Source organism: Ursus americanus, chromosome 22, assembly GCF_024610735.1.
Source record: "Ursus americanus isolate L20-20 chromosome 22, mUrsAme1.1.p, whole genome shotgun sequence".
NCBI lineage: Eukaryota > Metazoa > Chordata > Mammalia > Carnivora > Ursidae > Ursus > Ursus americanus.
In genome coordinates this window covers 11,450,940-11,470,303 of record NC_142148.1, presented here as the reverse complement: position 1 = coordinate 11,470,303, position 19,364 = coordinate 11,450,940, and the positions used below count along the sequence as shown (strand labels likewise).

General features: G+C 45.9%; 1 protein-coding gene across 5 annotated transcripts in view; it reads left to right on the top strand.

The window, feature by feature from the left end:
• SLC9A8 (solute carrier family 9 member A8) overlaps positions 1-19,364 on the top strand; it is a 69,485-nt gene that overhangs the window by 27,344 nt on the left and 22,777 nt on the right. For 3 of the 5 annotated variants that reach the window (XR_015720890.1, XM_045771564.2, XM_087853513.1), the window contains 3 exons: positions 3,975-4,076; positions 10,420-10,563; positions 17,280-17,376. Coding sequence is in view for 4 of the 5 variants with exons in the window: in XM_045771564.2 (XP_045627520.2) it covers positions 3,975-4,076; positions 10,420-10,563; positions 17,280-17,376 (343 nt within the window). In the remaining variant the exon portion in view is untranslated. Of the gene's footprint in view, positions 1-3,974; positions 4,077-5,184; positions 5,220-10,419; positions 10,564-15,679; positions 15,819-17,270; positions 17,377-19,364 lie in introns of all 5 variants that reach the window. The other 2 variants (XM_045771562.2, XM_045771563.2) reach the window with 1 other exon arrangement.

The following is a 19,364-nucleotide window of genomic DNA, read 5'->3' as shown; positions in this document are numbered from 1 at the left end:
TCTTTCTGGCCCATCACCTAGTCCCGCAGTTACTCTGCCTATTCTTGGCTCCTCGGCCTGGAGAGCGGCCTCACTGGCCCCTGTCCGCATCCCTGCTTTGCCCCAGCATTTCTGGTCTCTGTCCTCCAGCTTCCAGTGGGACCCTTTTTGCCTGGGCTTCTTGCTTTTAAGCCAGTTTGTATGTATGTATGTGTGTGTTTTGGGGGCGAGGGGGGTTGGGGATGTCTTTTTATTGTCTATGAGTTTTCTATAAGTGTATTTAAGTCTTAAAATTAAAAAATGTGGGGCACCTGGGTGGCCCAGTTGGTTAAGTGACTGCCTTCTGCTCAGGTCATGACCTCTACATCCTGGGATCAAGCCCCACGTTGTCATGGGGCTGCCAGTTCAGTGGGGAGTCTGCTTCTCCCTCTCCCTCTGCCTCTCCCCCTGCTTGTGCTCGCTCGCTCTCTCTCAAATAAATAAATCTTTAAAAAAAATAAAAATAAAAAGGTGATTCAACTTAAAATATTAGCAACATCAGTTACTTTGTGAATGTGATTAAAAATTGTGAAGGTTGGAAGGTTTGGCCTAGCCTCAGAGAGAGCCTGGACTTTCAGAGAGATGTAGGTCTAATCCTGCGCTGCCCCCTACAGGTGTGTTTTGGGCAAAGTCAAAATTAAAAACAAAACAAAAAAAACCCCCTGAAAATCCTACCTCTCAGGTTGTTTGAAGGTTTGCACTAGATGAAAGAATGTTTCTAAAACATCACCCACCACAGTAAATAACTGGTGGTGCTTCTCGTTATTGACATTATCTATTATTAGTATGACCAGTGTTGTTTTCAATAGCTTATTCAACTTGAGAGTTAAATTTGTCATGAGAGTTTTGGTTAAAACATACTAATTAAATCTTTAATTTTCCACCTGGATACTAAAGCATAAATATTCTAAAATGTTCCGTCCACATTTTGTTTAAACTGTTATTTTATTGTGCATCTACCCAAAGAGAAAGTGAAAAGGAAGTTTAATGTAAAAAAAAAAAATTCCCAAATCTTATAAGTTATTACTGACCTCAGATAATTGAAAAAGAAATGGGCAAGAAGGAATTAAAAGTCAGTGTCTTTCACTCTTTCATTTTATAAACAAATATTAAACTATAAGCAGATTATGTAAATATTTCAAAACAATGCTGAGGAGATTGGTTTTTACTTAAAAATATGACACTTTGGTTATTGTGTTAGAGCATATAAAATTTTTATTTTCTGATTTTTTGTTCCAAAATTTGAGGAAAATAATAGTTTCTTAGAAAAACATATGTTCGAAGATGGCCTTCCAGCAAAAAATGTGACAATTTATGTGAAAGGGACTAATGTGAGTTAGAAATGTGAATACAGAGACTTCTGTCCACTTCTTACCCTCCCCAAAGAAGATAGGAAGTCAACTCTGGATGTCTTTAATATTGCTGTATTTGTTGATGTAAATTTGGACTTGGAATAAAAATTTCAGTAACATTACCATCAGTTAATATGCATTAGATAGGCGACTATTGGTTCTTTAAAATTATTAATATAATGTAAAGAATAGGCCATTAGTTATGTCAAAGAGAAATGGATAAATTTGCTTTATGTAACAAAGGGAGGTTCTTGAATGTGGTAACTTGAATTTGGGTAAATTTTCAACATCCAGATTATTAACCAACTCCATAAATTTTATCAGCATTAGATTCCTATAAACAGATCAAGACTTAATTTAATCTATTTTTAACAACAAAATAAATCAGCTCCTTGCAAAGAAAAGCTCATAGATGAAAGCCTTTAGTTTAGAAAAAACCAAATCATTGTGTTTGCCCTGAGTTATTTTAAAGTTCTTTGTGTGTGGAAGATTGATACACCAAACAAAGTAATTGGATGTCGGATTATGGGCGGCCAAATCCGATTGCAGTGAATGAAGCAAAGCACCCTCCTGAACAAGATGGGCTTGGTGGGGGCCCTAGTGTTGAGCTGAGGACATGCTTTTGAAGTGAGCTTTAAAATAGCACTTTCTGGGGCACCTGGCCAGCTCAGTGGAAAGAGCATCTGACTCTTGGTTTCGGCTTGGGTTGTGATCTTGGGGTCATAAGTTCGAGCCCCACGTCTGGCTCCGCGCTCAGTGCAGAGTCTGCTTGAGATTCTTTCTCCCTCTCCACCCCCCCGCCCCACCGCTTGTGCATGTGTGCCCTCTCTCTCTCTCTGTCTCAAATAAATAAATCTTTTTTTTTTAAATTTTATTTATTTATTTGACAGAGAGACAGCCAGCGAGAGAGGGAACACAAGCAAGGGGAGTGGGAGAGGAAGAAGCAGGCTCCCAGTGGAGGAGCCTGATGTGGGGCTCGATCCCAGGACTCTGGGATCATGCCCTGAGCTGAAGGCAGACGCTTAACACCTGAGCCACCCAGGCGCCCCTCAAATAAATAAATCTTTAATAAAATATCAGTTTCTGGGGTATCTGGCTGGCTCAGTTGGTAGAGCATGCGACTCCTTGATCTCGGGTTCGTGAGTTTGAGCCCCCTGTTGGGTATAGAGATTACTAAAAATAAATAAACTTTAAAAAATATATATGTATAATAAAATAGCAGTTCCTGTTGTCTGTGGTTTGTTACTTAAGCGAAAAGATGGAATTCCTTGTCTATGCCCACAATCAAGTGTCAGGGGTCACTGGTATTGTTCCTAAGTGGAGCCCACAGGATTCTGATAACTAGCTTTTTAAAATTTTATGGAAATTTGAAAGATTACTATGGTACTAGGACTCAAATATTTTCTCTTAAATGCTGTGAAGTGTAGACGGAAATATATTTTATCTGTCATATTTGATGATACTAATAAACTAAAATTTTTTAAAAAAATATTTATTTATTTGAGAGAGAAAACAAGTGGTGGGGAGGGGCAGAGGGAGAGGGAAAAGCAGGGAGGCTGTGGAGCAGGGAGCCCAACATGGGGGGCTCAATCCCAGGACCTGAGCCGAAGGCAGATGCTTAACTGACTGAGCCGCCCAGGCACCCCTAGAGTAAAATATAAAATATAATTTTAAAATATAAAATATAATTATTTGAAAGTCCTGCACAACAAACAGGATTTTCTGATCATATAACCTATTATCTTAACATTCTTTATAATAATGCGCCTTTTCTGGGGCACCTGGCTGGCTCAGTCAGTGGTATGTGACTCTTGATCTCAGGGTTGTGAGTTCGAGCCCCACGTTGGGTATAGAGATTGCTTAAAGTCTTTAAAAGAAATTATGTACCTTTTTTAAATTAAATAAAAAATTATAATTATATAAGCTTTGGCCTTTGATCAGACATGAAACACAACTAATTCCTTCAGTACCTATTCATTGGGCATCTTCCATCTGATGGGCATTACGCCAGTAACTGTGTTACATAAAAGCAGATGAGGTCAGTGTGTGTTTGTGTGCGTGTTCCTGTCGTTGTGTGTCTCCCCCCGCACTCCCCGTCCGGGTGTGTAGCTTAGTGGGAAAGATAGACATCAAATAGTTATATAAATGAGTGTAAGATTTCGGCCCTGTCACGTGCTACCAGGAGAGGGTCATTGTGCACTGAGAGCACAGAACAGGCTCTGACCTGGCTAAGGGATTTCCCTCTGGAAGAGCCAAACCGCCCTAAGATCTTAGGATGATTCAAGTTCACCAAGCAAGGAGGAAGAAAGAGTGGTCCAAGCCCAGGGAGCATGATGTGTTCGAAGAACCAAAAGCTACCAGTGTGGCTAGAACCCAGAGAACAAAGCGGAGGTTAGAGGCCTTCACAGGGGTCCAACCATCCGGGCTTTGGTTTCAGCTGCGTTCTGAGTGGAAGTGGGGGGTCACAATGAAGACAGCACAAACCAGGTGGGTGGTCTTTGCGGAGAATCCAGTGTGTGCAGAGGGCCATTGGTGGGGGTGCGTGCCATCCCTGACTGGACTGGCTTCCTGAAGCAGTTCTCTTATTTCTGCTCTTTCCAACAGGGTAACTTCTTTCAAAATATTGGTTCCATCACCCTGTTTGCTGTCTTCGGTACAGCAATTTCCGCTTTTGTAGTAGGTGGAGGAATTTATTTTCTGGGTCAGGTAAGAAAAACATCTTTGAAAACTTCTGAAAATCTTACATTCTTAAAGCTAGTGCAGGGAGGTGGGGTAGGGACACTTCGTGGGGCCTGGGTTTCACGTTCAAGGTAAATGCTGTCCTGGAAGGGGATCCAAACTCATACGAGGCACAGTAAAGGCATGCTGAACTTGTTTGTAAGTGTCCTCGAGGAGCGTTGGTGTCTGGAACTGAGTGAATCTTCTCCATAGTCCCCAAAAGTTTTTGATCTTATTGGCAAGCCAATAATTTCTTAAGACAGAATGCTAAAAATAAAGCAGAATATATACCACCAAGATCTTCAGATTATAACAGTATCGTTTGTGTTACTAAGTAGACAGAATCGGGATTAAGCAGTGTTTCTTAGTAAAAATTTGCATTTTAAAAATCAGACTTGATTTTGAATATGTTCACTCAATTCTAAGCTGTCCACCCGTAGAATTATATACTCTGGATTTTCTCACCATTACTAAACCAGTTCCCAGTGTTCTGTACTTTGAGTTCAAATTAACTTGAATAAATTTAAACCAAATCTACCCAGAAAGGTAATATTTATAGTTTTGCATTCTGCATGTCTGTGCATGTCATAGTTCTTTTCCTTTATGGTCACTTGCAGAGAGTTTGCCTGCCCCGGTTCTGTAAACGAAGTTTGAGATTCAGGCCTCTGGGTGACTGGCAGGCTTCTTGTGTGTGTGTCAGACGTGTTTGCTTCTATGGGTAGCTAGCAGCCAAAGCCCATTGCACCTGATTGTCACCTGGACTGCCGTCTCGGTGGCACCAGAGTAAATCTGTCTGTTGCGCACGCTCCTTCATTGCGCAGCTTCTAGCATCACATGGGAATAAACATAAGAGAAGAAAACCATACCTAATTTGGCTTGAAAAATGTAGCATTCTGTTCCATACTTTTGTTGTGTAATGATTGAATGCATGCTTAAACTAAAACTTAGGAGTTTTCTTTATTTTTCAAGTGGTTTGGGGACTGAAGATTAATGTCCTTATTAGTTTCTGATAAAGCACTAATGGACATTTTAATCTTCTTGGCTGTTCTCCAGGGGGGTTTTTTGTGTCTGTGTGTTTGTGTGTTTTATTTTACAGGCTGATGTAATCTCTAAACTCAACATGACAGACAGGTAAATCTTTCATACTGTCACGCCCGGGTGACTACTTTTCAGACTGGGGATAGTTTTCTCCACATTGATTCCTGGGTGTGGTATTTCTCCATTCTGTCTCTCTTTTTGTTTTGCCAATGATTTCTGCTGACTTAACTTGTGGCTCTGAAATGAATCAAAACTATATTGTGGAATTTTGAAGCTCTGTAATCAGAGCATTGCTGATTGAAAGAACTGATTGAGTGTAAGCTTTGGAGAGAATGACTCTGGTCAGTTAACCACACCCTGTATCTTTTATTATCCAGAATCATCTTCAGCTAATTTCTGAGTCTTTTCAGTGGCCACAATGAAAAGCTGTCCTCTTGATAGAGTAGGGATGGAGTGGGGAGTGAAGTGTACAGAGTCTGTGCTCTAAGATGCCATGAAGCCAGGGTGGGGGAAGCAGGCAGGGCCAGGGGCTGTCCTGTGGGTGTGTTGCTCAGTCTGAAGCTACTCCCGTGAGCACTCAGGGCGGCTGTCCCAGAGCCCAGCCCAGGAATTGCCTAACTGACTCACCAAGAAGCAACCTAGGCCGCTGTCTCCTGGATAGTGCCAGACCCGGTGCTAACGTGCACAAGCAGAGGGAGGCCTGGTTTCCCCTGTCTGAGAAGTCCAGTGCACGTGCAGTCTTGGTCCGTGTTTCTGCACCATCGGTGCTTGCTTCTGTGGCCTGACTGGGGGCTGGAAAGCAAGGTGAGCTCTCGGCCCCGGGTCTCCCCGTAAGGCTGGCCAGAGCCTTCAGCCTTCAGCAGCTTGGGGACTGGAATCTTGAAGCCCTTTTCATGGAAAATGTGCCTCTGCTACCAGCCAGTCCAATTCCATCTTTCCATCAGGAACATAAATTTTGGAGTTTTTGTTTTACGATAGTCCTGATATATAAACAAGTAGCAAAAGTCATGTTCCTGTTCCATAAGGAGCTGGAAATAAAGCAGAACCGAGGCCCCGCATTTTGTAGGCATTCTACAAGTGAAAAGAAATGCCCCATACCCAGTCATGTAAAGGAAGGCGTCACAGAATTCAGTCCTTCTGCCTGTTGTGGGGCAACTGGTTAGAGATACAGAAAATGCTTGAAAAATTCTTGAGGAATTGAATCGAATCAGTGTTTATTGGGATGTTCAGGGAAAGAGGAGTAAAAGAATTGTCCCTTAGACAAGCAGAATAAGAAGGTAGGGTTTCTCTCTCCGTGTGCAGATAGTTCCTTTCCTGTTAGAAAGGGACCATCCCCCACTCGGGGAGTGCTCTGGGGAAAATGAGCCAGCAGTCGGAAACGCACATATCCACAGGGCCTGGCCGAGCACTTACCAGAGGGCACTGCCCATGTGCATCTCAGGGTGGCCACAGTGGGGACCCAAAGAGTACACCCTGTCTGAAGGGGACTTCTCAGCTCCACCTAGTAATCACCATGTAGGAATATGGGCCCAGAATTACTAAATATTAAAAAAATATTGGGGGGCGCCTGGGTGGCTCAGTTGGTGAAGCGTCTGTCTTCGGCTCAGGTCAGGATCCTTCAGGTCCTGGGATTGAGTCCCGCATCAGGCTCCCTGCTCAGTGGGGACTCTGCTGCTCCCTCTCCCCTTCCTCTCCCCCTGCCCATGCTCGCTCTCTCTCTCTCTTTCTCTCCTATGAATAAATAAAATCTTTAAAAAACCTTTTTTTTTACAAGAGGCCAGGTTTCTAGATTTTAATAGTGAATTTTCTAGTTTTTAAATGTTGACAAGTTAGTCAATTTTTCAAAATGCCGTGTAGGTCAAACAGAAGACCCACGGACTTCTATGCAATAGAAAACATAAAAATAACCTTGTTGCACGGAAGATTTTATCGTAGCAGGGTTCTGCTGGAGAGAGATGTTGCTTATGGGTTCACCTGAGTTACTGCCCCATGCCAGTCTGCTTCCTTTTCACTTTGTTGATGTTGCTATCTTTTGAGATGATGGAATAAATCAGGAAAACACATTTTTAAGTTAAACTTTGAGCGTTTGGCCTTTTAAAGAACCAGCCACGGAAGTGGAAAGGGGAGCAGCTGACATGACTCCTGAGATTCTGAGCCCTCCGCAAGTCGGGTCGTTCATACTTCAGACTTTTCACACTCACTGCCAGGAAGGCTCTGCCCCAATCTAGATCCCCAGCCCAAGACTCATGTGTTCTTTGGTTTATGCAAAGCATTTCCCCTCAACTTTTTTTTTTTTTTTTTAGATTTTTATTTATTTATTCGACAGAGATAGAGACAGCCAGTGAGAGAGGGAACACAAGCAGGGGGAGTGGGAGAGGAAGAAGCAGGCTCATAGCGGAGGAGCCTGATGTGGGGCTCGATCCCACAACTCCAGGATCACGCCCTGAGCCGGAGGCAGACGCCCAACCACTGTGCCACCCAGGCGCCCCGTCCCCTCAACTTTTTTTATGAAAATTTCAAACATACAGAAAAGGCAAAGCATGTGCAGTGGGTACCCAAATGACCACCACCTGGGTTCTACGATTACTGTTTCAATGTATTTGCCTTTTTTTGAAAATTTAAATTCAATTAGCCAACATATAGTACATCATTATCACTGTATTTTTTGCTTTAACCCAGATCTTTCCATTCATCCATCCCTCTGTCTGCTCATCAGTCTGTCTTCGGGTTCCTGCTCTGGTTTCAGTTCAGATTGGTACAGGGACCGTGAAAAAGAACATCAGTCAGGCCTCTTCTGGCACAGATGAAACCCAACACAAGTAGTTTTGGGGAAAAAAAATAAAAGGTTGTTGGCTCAGAACTGAAGCCTTCCGGAATGATGGCTTCCAGCATGACAGCCCCCAGGGCCCACGCTGTCCAGGAATTTCTCCTCTCTGTGCATCTCTGTGTACTCTTCCCAACTGGCTTCATCCCCAGGCACGCTTGCCCCATGTGGCGGCACTGATGGCTCTGGGCTCACGTCACCCTCACGTTAGCCTCTCTGCCTAAAGGACCAACCTAATTCCTGATGACCTGGTAAAATGCCTGGTGATGGCCCTCTTTGACCAAACTTGGGTCCCCTGCCCACTCCTAGAGCCCCATGCTCTTTCCCCCTCCCTCGCCTCTTTTTGGACATTCTAAAAATGCTTTTTAGATATTCTTTTTCCTTGAGGCCCCTGGTGTTTTGCCCCAGATGAGGAGAGTGGGAATTAAAGACAGGGAGAAGAGACAGGCTCTGTGTCTAGGGTGCAGCAGGAGGGCCTCAAGCCCCGATACAAGCAAAACAGGGCCCCCGGGTTGGCAGTCCTTTGGCGGTGTTACCTTTCCTTCTCTCCCTCGCCTTCCTCCTCTCCCACCCTCCTGCCTCCCTTCCACAAATACCTCTGGGCCAAGCTCAGTACAGATCCTGGGAATCTACGCATGACTAAAGCATAGTGCCCACTCCCTGAGCACTCACACTGAGGGCGAGAGGCGGGTGACCTGTGACAACCTGTGAGGACAGGGCACGTGTGGAATGAGCTCTGAACTGAGACTGTCTTTTGGGGTCTGCTCCTCGGCTTGAGATCCAGAGGCTGTCCTTGAGGTGAACAGGCTGTCTTGCATGGGTTCACATTAATCAAACGCAGGGAGCTGCCTTGGAGACCAGAATGCCAGACTGTTGACTTAGAGAGCGAACTGTAGCTGGCAGGGCAGCCGGGCATCTCCTCCCACTAGCTCTGCTCTCCCTGAGCCCAGACTCACATGATTGTACAGGGCTGCTCGGGGTGGTACAGGGGACAGAGCCCACCCCTGTCCCAGAGGCCATGAAACAGGTGGCTTGTCTCTGGCTTCCACCTCTACCCAGGTCTGCGCCCTTGGGGGTCCCTGTTTTATCTCCTGCTGTAGAAGGGGGCAGACCTCATCTGTCTGCTGAGCTAGAAAGAAAGCAGTGCCAGGCATGTCATTTGAGGGGATTGGAAGGCTCACAACAACTCTTAGGGGTAAAAAGACAAACAGGTTGAGAGAGTAAATTACCCAGGCTCCCGAGGTGGCCCATGAGGCCCCGCCTCGCTTGCCAGCCTCTGACATCTCCTGCCACTCACCCTCTCGGGGCTGCTGCCACACTCACCTTTCTGTTTCTCAGGCCAACCAGCTTGCTCCCACCTCAGAGGCAGCTTGCTGCTGTCTCTGTCCCCAGATCCTGGCTTAGCCATCTGCTCTTTATCATGTAGATGCTTGTTTAAATAAGTGTCATCTCTTCAGAGGCCTGTTCTGACCATCCACTCTTAAGTGGCCCGCTCCCCTGCCCCCCACCAGGTCACGCTGATCTTCCATGTAATGCTTGCCATTTTCCAAATTGGCCTTAGTGTCTGGGTGTTGCTATATCCAGCGTAGCAGTCCGGAGCACTGACTCTGAGCCAGATGGCCTGTGTTTGGATCCTCGCTGTGCCACTTCTTAGCTGTCTGACCTTGCATAAGTTACTTAACCTCATTGTCCCTCAGTTTTCTCTTATGTAATCGGGGTGGTAATAGTAGCACCCCGCAGGGGTGTTGTGTGGAGTAGTGAGTTACTACATGTAAAGTGCTCAGAACCGTGCCTGGGACGTGGTAAGTGCCACATAAATGTTGGCTCTCATTATTGGCCTCAGTGCCTGAAACATTTCGAGCAATTCATACCTCTTTCTTGGAGGGAATGGCACTCTTAGCAGGAGCTGCTAGCCTGGTGGGGGGCAGTGCTGGCATGGGGGTCTACCATCCACGCCCCCCATCCCCTTGAAGCACGCCAGAGTTGCTGCTGACTCTTGGCACTTTCTGACATGGTGCACATCTAAGTGGAGGCTCCGGCCAGTCACAGGTGGCACTCTGGTGGCAAGGGGAGAAGCGGAGGTCACACCCAGGAGTTCATGGGCCCAGTGGGGGAGGACCCCCTGAGCCACCACGGTTCCAACTGCTCTGACAAAGAAGGTTGGGATGTCTAATGTGTTTTAAGCAAAAGTCTCCTGTCCATCATTGGTCAAATAAAGTCTTGGGACTCATGGCGGAAAACCAGGCCGTTCCTAACAACTGCCCGTGGAGAGGGCCTTTCGCTGCCTCACGCGCAGGATCCGCCAGCACGTACTGTAAGCGGGAGAAAAGACACCGTGTCCTGGGGTTACTTCAGCTCCAGTGTGTACGAATATGGTAGACCAAACAGAGTCCCTGGCTTTGCTGTTTTACTGTCTGGGCCGAGTGCTAAGCATCGCAGAGTGACCCCTTCCTTTTCTCTTCCTTACAGCTTTGCGTTTGGCTCCCTGATTTCTGCCGTCGATCCCGTGGCCACTATTGCTATTTTCAATGCGCTTCACGTGGACCCGGTGCTCAACATGCTGGTTTTTGGGGAGAGTATTCTCAACGACGCAGTCTCCATTGTCCTGACCAAGTGAGTGTCCTTTTTTCAAGGACGGCACTAAAGGTCCTGGTATCAGAGGGACAGATGTTCCCAGGCAGCTGCATGGACAGCTGCTTGTCTTCTGGGCAGCCGGGTCACGCGCTTCTCTGTCTTCTGTCCTGCCAAGCCCTGACGCAGCCCAGCAATGCTGTCAAGGCCCAGGCTGATCAGAGGCGAGCCCGCCCTTTAGGACCTACCTTTCAGCAGTGGTTTCAAGTCCAGCTTCTTGTCCGCATCCCGGGGTGCTTATTAACCAGAGCGGTCCCAGGCCCCACCCTCGCAGCTTCTGATTCAGTGGTTCTGGGGTGAGTCCCAAGAACTGCGGTTCTTCATTAGCTCCCCGAATGATGAGGGAGCAGGTGGTTGAGGGATCCGTGTGTGGACAGCTTCGGTGCAGACGAAAGCAGTCAACAGAGGCCCTGCTGTCCCACCGAGGGGCTGTCACACAGCACCGTCCTTTCCCCAGCTGTAGAGTAAGCCAGTGATACTAACAGGCGTCCCAGCTCAAGATGCTATTGTGTGAAAGCTACTTGGACACTGTAAATCTCTTTCAACTGTTCATCGGTATCACTGCCCTTGTTGCTAGGATCTGAGACATGACAGATGAATCCTAAAATGTCAAGAAGCCATTGAGAAAAAGAAGTGAAGCTAAGATCATCCCAAACGCATCTGTCTGATGCAGGGCTGTTTCCTTGAACTCTGTCTTTTGTGGTGCCTCATTAGCATGTAACGGGCAGGAGAGCCAAACAGTTCTAGCAAAACCAGAGAAGGCACAGACAGTCAAAGCAGTTGGAGGAAAGAGCTCTGGACAGTGTTTGACAGATGAGCTAAGAGAATCTTAGGAGCCAGTCTGTGTTCTGCTAGAGAATAGCCTTTCTACTATCTGAATACTGACTGGTTTCCTTTGTTGGGGGATTCCTGGCTAAGCATAGCCCTGTAGTAGTTGGCATTTTCTTAAAAGCTTTATTATAGACTACATTCAGAATCTTTATGTTGGAATAAGACAATGTTTTATAGTGGAAGGAACCCCAGGTTTTGGAATCAGGCTGACCTGAGTTCAAGTCCCGGTGATTCCACTTACAGCTCTGTGACCCTGGGTCAGCTCCTTTACCTCTCTGAGCCACACGTTTCTCAACAGTAAAGTGAGAGTGATAATGCCCCAGCCTAGGATTGGGTTTGAGGATTGAAAAAATATGATACTGTGCAAGAACCATTGGACAGCAGTTAATGTTAGATCCTTTCCTCTTCTACACCTGTCTCCCAGTTACTGTTTCCTGTTTGTCCTAGTTTTCTCCTACTTTTTCAGGAAGAACTTTACCAAATGTTGCTTAATTGCAAGAGGTGATTGGCAGAACTTAAAACAAAAAAACTTTAAGATATTTTTGTTATTCTAAAAGTAATACATATATTCTTCATATAAAATGAAGAGAGAGAGAGGGTACATGCATTATTGCTACCCAGAGATAATTACAGTTAACAATTTGGAAGTACACATGTGTTTTATTTAGCCGGGCTTATACCCCATATACTGTATTGTAAAACTCTTCCATTGAGCAGGGTTGAAAAATAATCTTCCATAACCTCATTTTACTGGTTACAGAGTATTCCCTTCCATGAACTTACTGTGATCTGTTTAGCAAGTTCCCCATTATTGGCTTTTTCACGTTTCTCTTGGCAAAAATTTCTACAGCTTTATTAGGCAGTTATCATACATCATGCTGTAAGACCTTTTACAAATCTGATGGCAATATTTTTTCTTATCTAAGATCTACCCTGAAAGCCTTTTTGCTTTCGGGTTTTGACTTTTGTCTCATGTTCCGGTGCCTGCACATACTGAACATTTGTGATAAAGGATTTTGTCCAAATTGGCAGTGACATCATGAGATATTTTTCTACATTAGTAGCTCAGCTCAACAGCTTTGTCTCTAGTTTATTTTGTTTTTTAAAATCTGTCAGAAGTAGGACCTTTTGGTTAAAGATGAGGAGCTGTTTTCTTTTGAAAATGAGAAATGATAGAGTCACTGTAAGCAGCCAAAGTTTCTTCCTGGAAAAGTGCTTTTGAAGGCCAAGATCGTCTGTGATGACAGTTCCCAAAACTGGATCTGTGGGCCGCATGCATATGTGTGTCCGGCCCCCACCTCCACCACTGCTGGTCTACAGGCTGGGTGCGGCGTCCACCCTCAGCATCGGGCGAGGGCCCTGCACATGCCAGACATCGCCCAGAGACCAGCTGGACTTGCCAAGGTCAGTCCAGGGTGGGAAAGGATGCTCCCAGAGGGCTGAGCAAGTGCCTGGGGTACAAGAGGGAGATAGCTGCTGTGAGGGATTGGAGTGAGGCTTCTCAGGCAGGCTGTCTTGTGAGCCAGTCGGCGTTTTCAGGTGGAGAGACCGGGGCGGGGGGGGGGGGGGGCATGGTAGGCCTGCCTGTTTTGGGTACAGGAGGGGGCTCTCGTCAGCTTTCCGAGGTTATTAGGTAGCATCACATCTTGTTTGAGAGTCTACTTCGTAAACGATCGCTCTCAAAGCGACCCGACGCATTTATCTTTGCAACTGAATATGTGAATGAATTATACCCCTTTTTTGATGTTTTCATTTTCGTAAGTGCCAGAAAGCTATCTTCTGTTTCTTCATTAATTTTAATTAGTTTTAGCTTTGATTTGTTAGTATGACAGTTTATTCTTATAATAAGTGCTATAGAGGAAACTTTTGTGCTCTCCAGCTGCAGCGTAAGCTCATGAAATGGATCCTGAAGCAGCATTGTCTCGTGTTCTTTTAAGCGTGAGAAACAAAAAAATGTAGAAACTTACCAGGAACGGAAGAGTCCAAATTCTACTTTCAGTTATCTTATTTTTTTTTAAAAGATTTTTAAAATTTATTTGACAGAGAGAGACACAGCGAGAGAGGGAACACAAGCAGGGGGAGTGGGAGAGGGAGAAGCAGGCTTCCTGCTGAGTAGGGAGCCCAATGCAGGGCTCAATCGCAGGACCCTGAGATCATGACCTGAGCCGAAGGCAGATGCTTAACGACTGAGCCACCCAGGTGCCCCTACTTTCAGTTATCTTGAGTTCAGAAGCCATTGGCCTCTGTCCTGGTCTGTTATCAACCCTTGATGCGACCTCACCAGTGAGTCACTTCGTGGGACCTCTGCATGAAAAGAAAGCGGTAGCCCCAACCGGCGGACCAGCCGTGGCAGCTTTAAGGGGTGGGGGCTGGGCACTGTGTGCAGGCGGAATTTGGGAACTGTGGGTGAACTTAGCCTTCAAAAACACTTGCCCAGTGAGAACCCTTGTTGGCTCTCAGCACTCCCCAAGTGGGGTGTTAACTTGTGCTCTGCTGGGAAAGAAAGGAATGGAGGAGGTTGTGCATTCAAGTGAGTTTGGAAAACTTTATGTGAAAAAGGTTAGATTTCTTTTTTTTGCAGGACTTTTCAGAACCTTTATTGTGTTACACTGTGCTGTGAATCACTACTGAAAACTTCCTGAAGTTATTTGACCAAGCTACCCTTTTATCAGAGATTATCCTGCTTTAATATTATACCAATTCATGAAACACTGATTAATGAGGCCAAATATTTCTATCGACAATTCTTTGTTTTGTTTACTGATTCAGCAAAAATGTACTGAGTGTCTTTGTATACTAGGCCCTGCCTTGGGCCCTGGACAGGTAGCAGTGAACAAGATGGACACAGGCATGGTCCTCATGAATGACTCATGAGTTGGCACTTGCTGTGAAGAAGTCAGGTACCAGGAGAGCCCAGAATATGTGAAGGGGACAGGGCAGGTGTCCCTAAGGAAGGGACAGTTAGCTGGGGTCGGGGAGCAGTGAAGGATGACCTACAGAGGGGTGCCCATGATGGTGGGGCCCTTCCTGAATGAGGAGGAGATGGGGTGACGAGGTGTGGCAGAGTTGTTGGGTGTTGCTTAGACTGGGCTTCCACCTGAAAAGCAGTAGGAAACTGTTGATGGGTTTGGACAGGCCAATAACCTGATCAGATTGGGCGTTTTAAAGGGATCGCGCAGGCCAGTGAGTGGAAAGAAGACAAGGATGTCCAGAAAGAGCGATGGGGCCTAAGGCCCGGGACAGAGGTTGGTAAGGAGAGAGAGGGGGAGAGGGGGTGGATTTGAGACGAGTCTAAAGGTAGAACCATGAGGAGGGGGATCTTAAAGAGAATAAGTCCGCTGTCATGGTGTGATGGTTTTCCCTTTGCGGATAAAACCATTAGTTGAATTTAATGGCTTCTGACATCTTACTTTGTTTTGTTATCGTGGAAGGAAAGTTCTTTTTTCAGTTCTTCTTCCTAATGCCTCCTAAATCTACCCTCTCAGCCCTTACGTGGTGATATTTCTTCTTTAGGTTGCTCCGTTCTCAGATTTCCCACCATCGCTTCAATTCCAGGTTTTATCACAGGATCCCCTCCCGAGGCTGGAAGCACTCCCCATGACTCCCTAGGGCCTTCGGGGTGAAATACCAACTCCTTAGCTTGCTGCATTGCCCTTCCCAGGTCTGCCGTGGCGGCCGGTCTTGCCTTCTCTCTCGCCACTGTTCTCCGCACCTGTGCCCCCACCCCGTCCCGTTCCTGGGTTCTAGCCGTGCTAATCTATGTAACTGAATGCTCCCAGAATGTGCTCTGCATTCTTGGGCTCCCTGCCTCTGCCTGCGCTGTTCCCTCTGCCTGGGGAACTTTCCCTCATGTGTTCGCCTGTTAACTCTTCTTTTTCTAAAGCTGAACCCGGCCCACATGTCAGGAGGAACCTTCCCTGACCACCACCGGGCTGAGTGAGATGCCCACCCTGTGTGTCTGCAGCCCCTTGCCCTTCCCCCGAGGTGGTCATTTGTTCCTGCCTTGTTTGTCTTCCTTACCAGACAGAGGAGCCCTTGCAGGGCAGGAACTCTGCTCTCTTCCCTGAATCTCCCCCAACCCCCCGCCAAAGCTAACACAGTAGTGTTAGTTCACAAACTAAGTGAACAAGTAAGTGACCTAACCCCATGACGGAAGGAATAAAGGAGCGCGTAAGCCAAAAAAAAAATCAGTTTTGAGTTTTAGTTGATTTCTGTTGACTTTGTCTATAACATTGTAACTTCTTTCTGTTTTTCTTTTATTTCCTAGCACAGCTGAAGGTTTAACAAGGAAAAATATGTCAGATGTCAGTGGGTGGCAAACATTTTTACAAGCCCTTGGCTACTTCCTCAAAATGTTCTTTGGCTCTGCAGCACTCGGCACTCTCACTGGCTTAATCTCTGCATTAATATCCTTTATGATGAACACGTGTGGCTGAGAAGATTTTCTTAATTATATTCATCTCCAGCCATTTCCCCCTCTTCCTTCAGGGGCCAGTTTTAGTCTAAGGCTGCATTTGAAGAAGGACATTTATGTAGTTTTGGTTTGAGGAGCGCTTTTACGGAAACCCACGGACTCTTAGATGAGACGTGTGCAATTTAGGACGTGACTTTTCAGAGTGTCACGGTCACGCACACCGTTGGCTCTCACATCCCACTGTTGGGGGAGCTTCTCACTTGAGAAGATTTTCAGTTTCCCCTGTCTCACTTTTCACAGTCAGAAAACTGGAAATTAGTATCCTCTGAAATTACCAAATTGTAAAGGTCTGTACCCCACTGAAAGTGATTCTATCTGGAGGACGAGAAAAGAGACTCTCAAAGCGAGTCCATCCAAGGTATTCACGCTGATTGCATTGCTCAACAGCCCATACGCTTTTCTAGCCAGAGGAGGAAAGAGGCTCGGTAAGGCCAATGATACTTTCATTGTGGTAGAAAATTCATCATGTTTAAAATAGGAACAGGCACCAGACCATTTCTGTGGGAGCCCAAGCCCGCATCTCAGGGAGTCGGCCGCCTGGCCCTCCGCCACGAGCAGTTTGTTCCACAGATGGCCGGAAGAGCCACCCTTGCCCATGGCAGGCGTGCTTGTCTGCCATCCTGTTGAATTTTCCCTTCACTTCCTTTGTCCAGAAATCTAAAGGCTCTATTGTTGGCTGACAGCTTCTCATATTGTACCAATAAACAGAATGGAAAAGAAAACTTTTTCTAGCTCAGTATTTTCCTCCATATTTATCATTCTCTTGAGGGTGGGGGGAGGGAGAAGCATCGGCTGTGAGGAAGCCAAGTCGATGGGCGCTGCGAGCCCCAGCATGGGTGCGTGGGCTGATTTTGAAGAGAGAGAAGACACCCCTTTCATGGGAGCATGAGTTTAGAAATCTCCAAGAATAGGAAGGAAGATTCTTTATTGGGGCCCTTTACCCCAGAGTTCTGGACACCCCGTTAGCTGTCTCATCTGATGTTGGAGAAAGTAGGGGGAAGGGTGACATGGCCCTGGAAGGGACCTGGCAGCATGGGCTGTCCTCCTTCTGGCTGCGGCCCCAGCTTTGCCTCCGCAGCCCCGGCACGCTGCTGGCCTTCCAAGTCAGCATTTTTCAATGAGTTGACTTAGGTTGATTTTAATTTTCCCCCCACCATTTGTCTCAGGAATTGACAGTTGTTAGTGTTTTGTTAGATTCCCCTTCTTAAAACAATAGTCTCCCTGCAAAACAACAGAACAAAACAGACAAACAGTGGATTTCCACATGTTACCCTGGGATGTTCCAAAGCCTTTTGTATCCGTTGCCTCGCCTGTGTATTTGAAAGGCAGCAGTTTTGTGACTTCACTGTCCCTTGGTTCTTTTTCCTTGACAACTGTTGTTTACGTGCTAAAGCATATTGACTTGAGGAAAACGCCTTCCTTGGAGTTCGGCATGATGATCATCTTTGCGTATCTTCCGTATGGGCTCGCAGAAGGAACCTCGCTCTCGGGTAAGTGACAGAAACACTGAACTGCTCGGGTTGGTGGCACATTGTCCTGCCGGGTGAAAGAGGTTATGTCAATGGGGTCACTTTCAATCACAAGAGACAGTCACAACTTAGAAGAGCTTAAGCAACAGAGGGGATTTACTGGCCCTTTAGGGATACCTCTGAATTTAGACCTGGCTGGATTCAGGGGCTCAGTGTTGCCATGGTCACGTTTTCTCTTCACCCACCATCCTGTAGCAGAGATCAAAATATCACTTCCAGTGTTGCCTCTTTCCCAGAACGAGGTCTCGAAAGGGCCTTCACTCAAAGGATGGGGTCAGACCGCCAAGGGCAGTCAGTCCCCTGGCCTGGCCCTGGGCCCCGTTCATCTACGTTCTATCACCATAGTTTTGCCTTTTCCAGAATGTCCTAGAAATGAAATCATACAGTATGTAGACTTTTGTGTCTCCTGTCTTTTAGTTAGCATAATGTCGAGAGACATCCGTGTTTTTGCACATTCTTACAGCACGACATTGTATTCATTCATTTGAAGGACATTTGATTTTTCCAGATTTTAGCTATGAACATGTATGCATATTTTCACTTATCTTGTATAAATACCTAAGAATGAGGTTGCTGGGTCATACGGTAAGTATATATTTATTAGAAACTGCCAAGTGTTTTCCAAAATGACTGGGCCATTTTGCATCCCTACCAGAGTGCATGAGAGAGTTCTAGCTGCTTCCTGTCCTCATCAACACTTATTTTAACTTATAAAAGTTTAGCCATTCTGATAGGTGTGTGGCAATTTGATTTTGACATACTTTGGTCTAGTTCTCTCTGTATTCCACTCGGGGTTTGTTGAGCTTCTTAGGTTTATAATTTATGAGGTTTTAGCTTTTCGCCAAATTTGGGCAATTTTTACCCATTTTTTAAAGCACTTTTTTCTGTTCTCCCATCTCTTCTCCTGTTGGGACTCCAGTTACTGAAATTATGATCAACAGCATTCTCTCATCCCATAATATACTTTGCTTTTTTAATTTTTTTCAATCTTTTCTGTCTGTGCTTTACTTTGGCTCATTTCTTTTGCTGTGTCTTCATGTTCATGGATCTTTTCTTCTGCCACGCCCACTGTCCTGTTAGTCCCATCCAGTGTATTTTCCACTTCAAATGTGTATTATTACAGGAGTTCCCTTTAGGTCATTTTTATATCATCCGTTTCTCTACAAACACGAACCGTGTTCGTGATTGTCTCTACTTTCTTGAGCATATGGAACATGTTTATAACAGCGGCTGTAACGTCCTCGTTTGCTAATTCCATCATCTCTGTCAGTTCTAGGTCTTCTTCTGTCAGTTCACTTTTCTTCTGCTTTTAAGTCATGTTTGCCTGCTCTTTGCTTGCATATTAACTTTTGATTGAATGCCAGTCATTGTAAACTTTATCGTGTTTTTGAGTACTAGATTTTATTGTATTCTTCATAGAATTTTGTATTTTCTTCCGTTGTGTATCTAAGTTTCTTGGAATCTGTTTAATCCTTTTGAGGTTTACTTTCAAACTTTGTCGGCAGGTCCAGAGTAGCACTAGGAAGTAATGCATGCCCTTCCAAGGACTCCACCTCCTGTCTCCTGTCTTACAAGGTCACCCCGCTGTGGCCTGTGGAAACACAAACTTCCCAGCAGACACTTTCCTGTGTCTGCTTCAGGAATTGTTGGCCTGTTCCTTATTAGTGATTGTCTCCTAGCCTCTTGGACTTTCACCCCACACGTGTACGGATCAGTACAATCCAAGATTCAAGGGGACTCTCCAGAACTCTCTTTCTGTGCAGCCCCCCTTCTCTGGTATTCGGGCTGCTTCGGATCCCTCGGCTCTCATCAGTCTCCTCTTCTCAGCCAGACTGACTCTGCTGGGCTCAGTTTTGGAATTCCCCTCCCTAACCCTCAGCCTGGAAGCTGTCTGGGCAGTAAGCTAGGCTGGGGCCTGGAGCAGGAGTGGCCGCCTTGTTTGTCTCCCT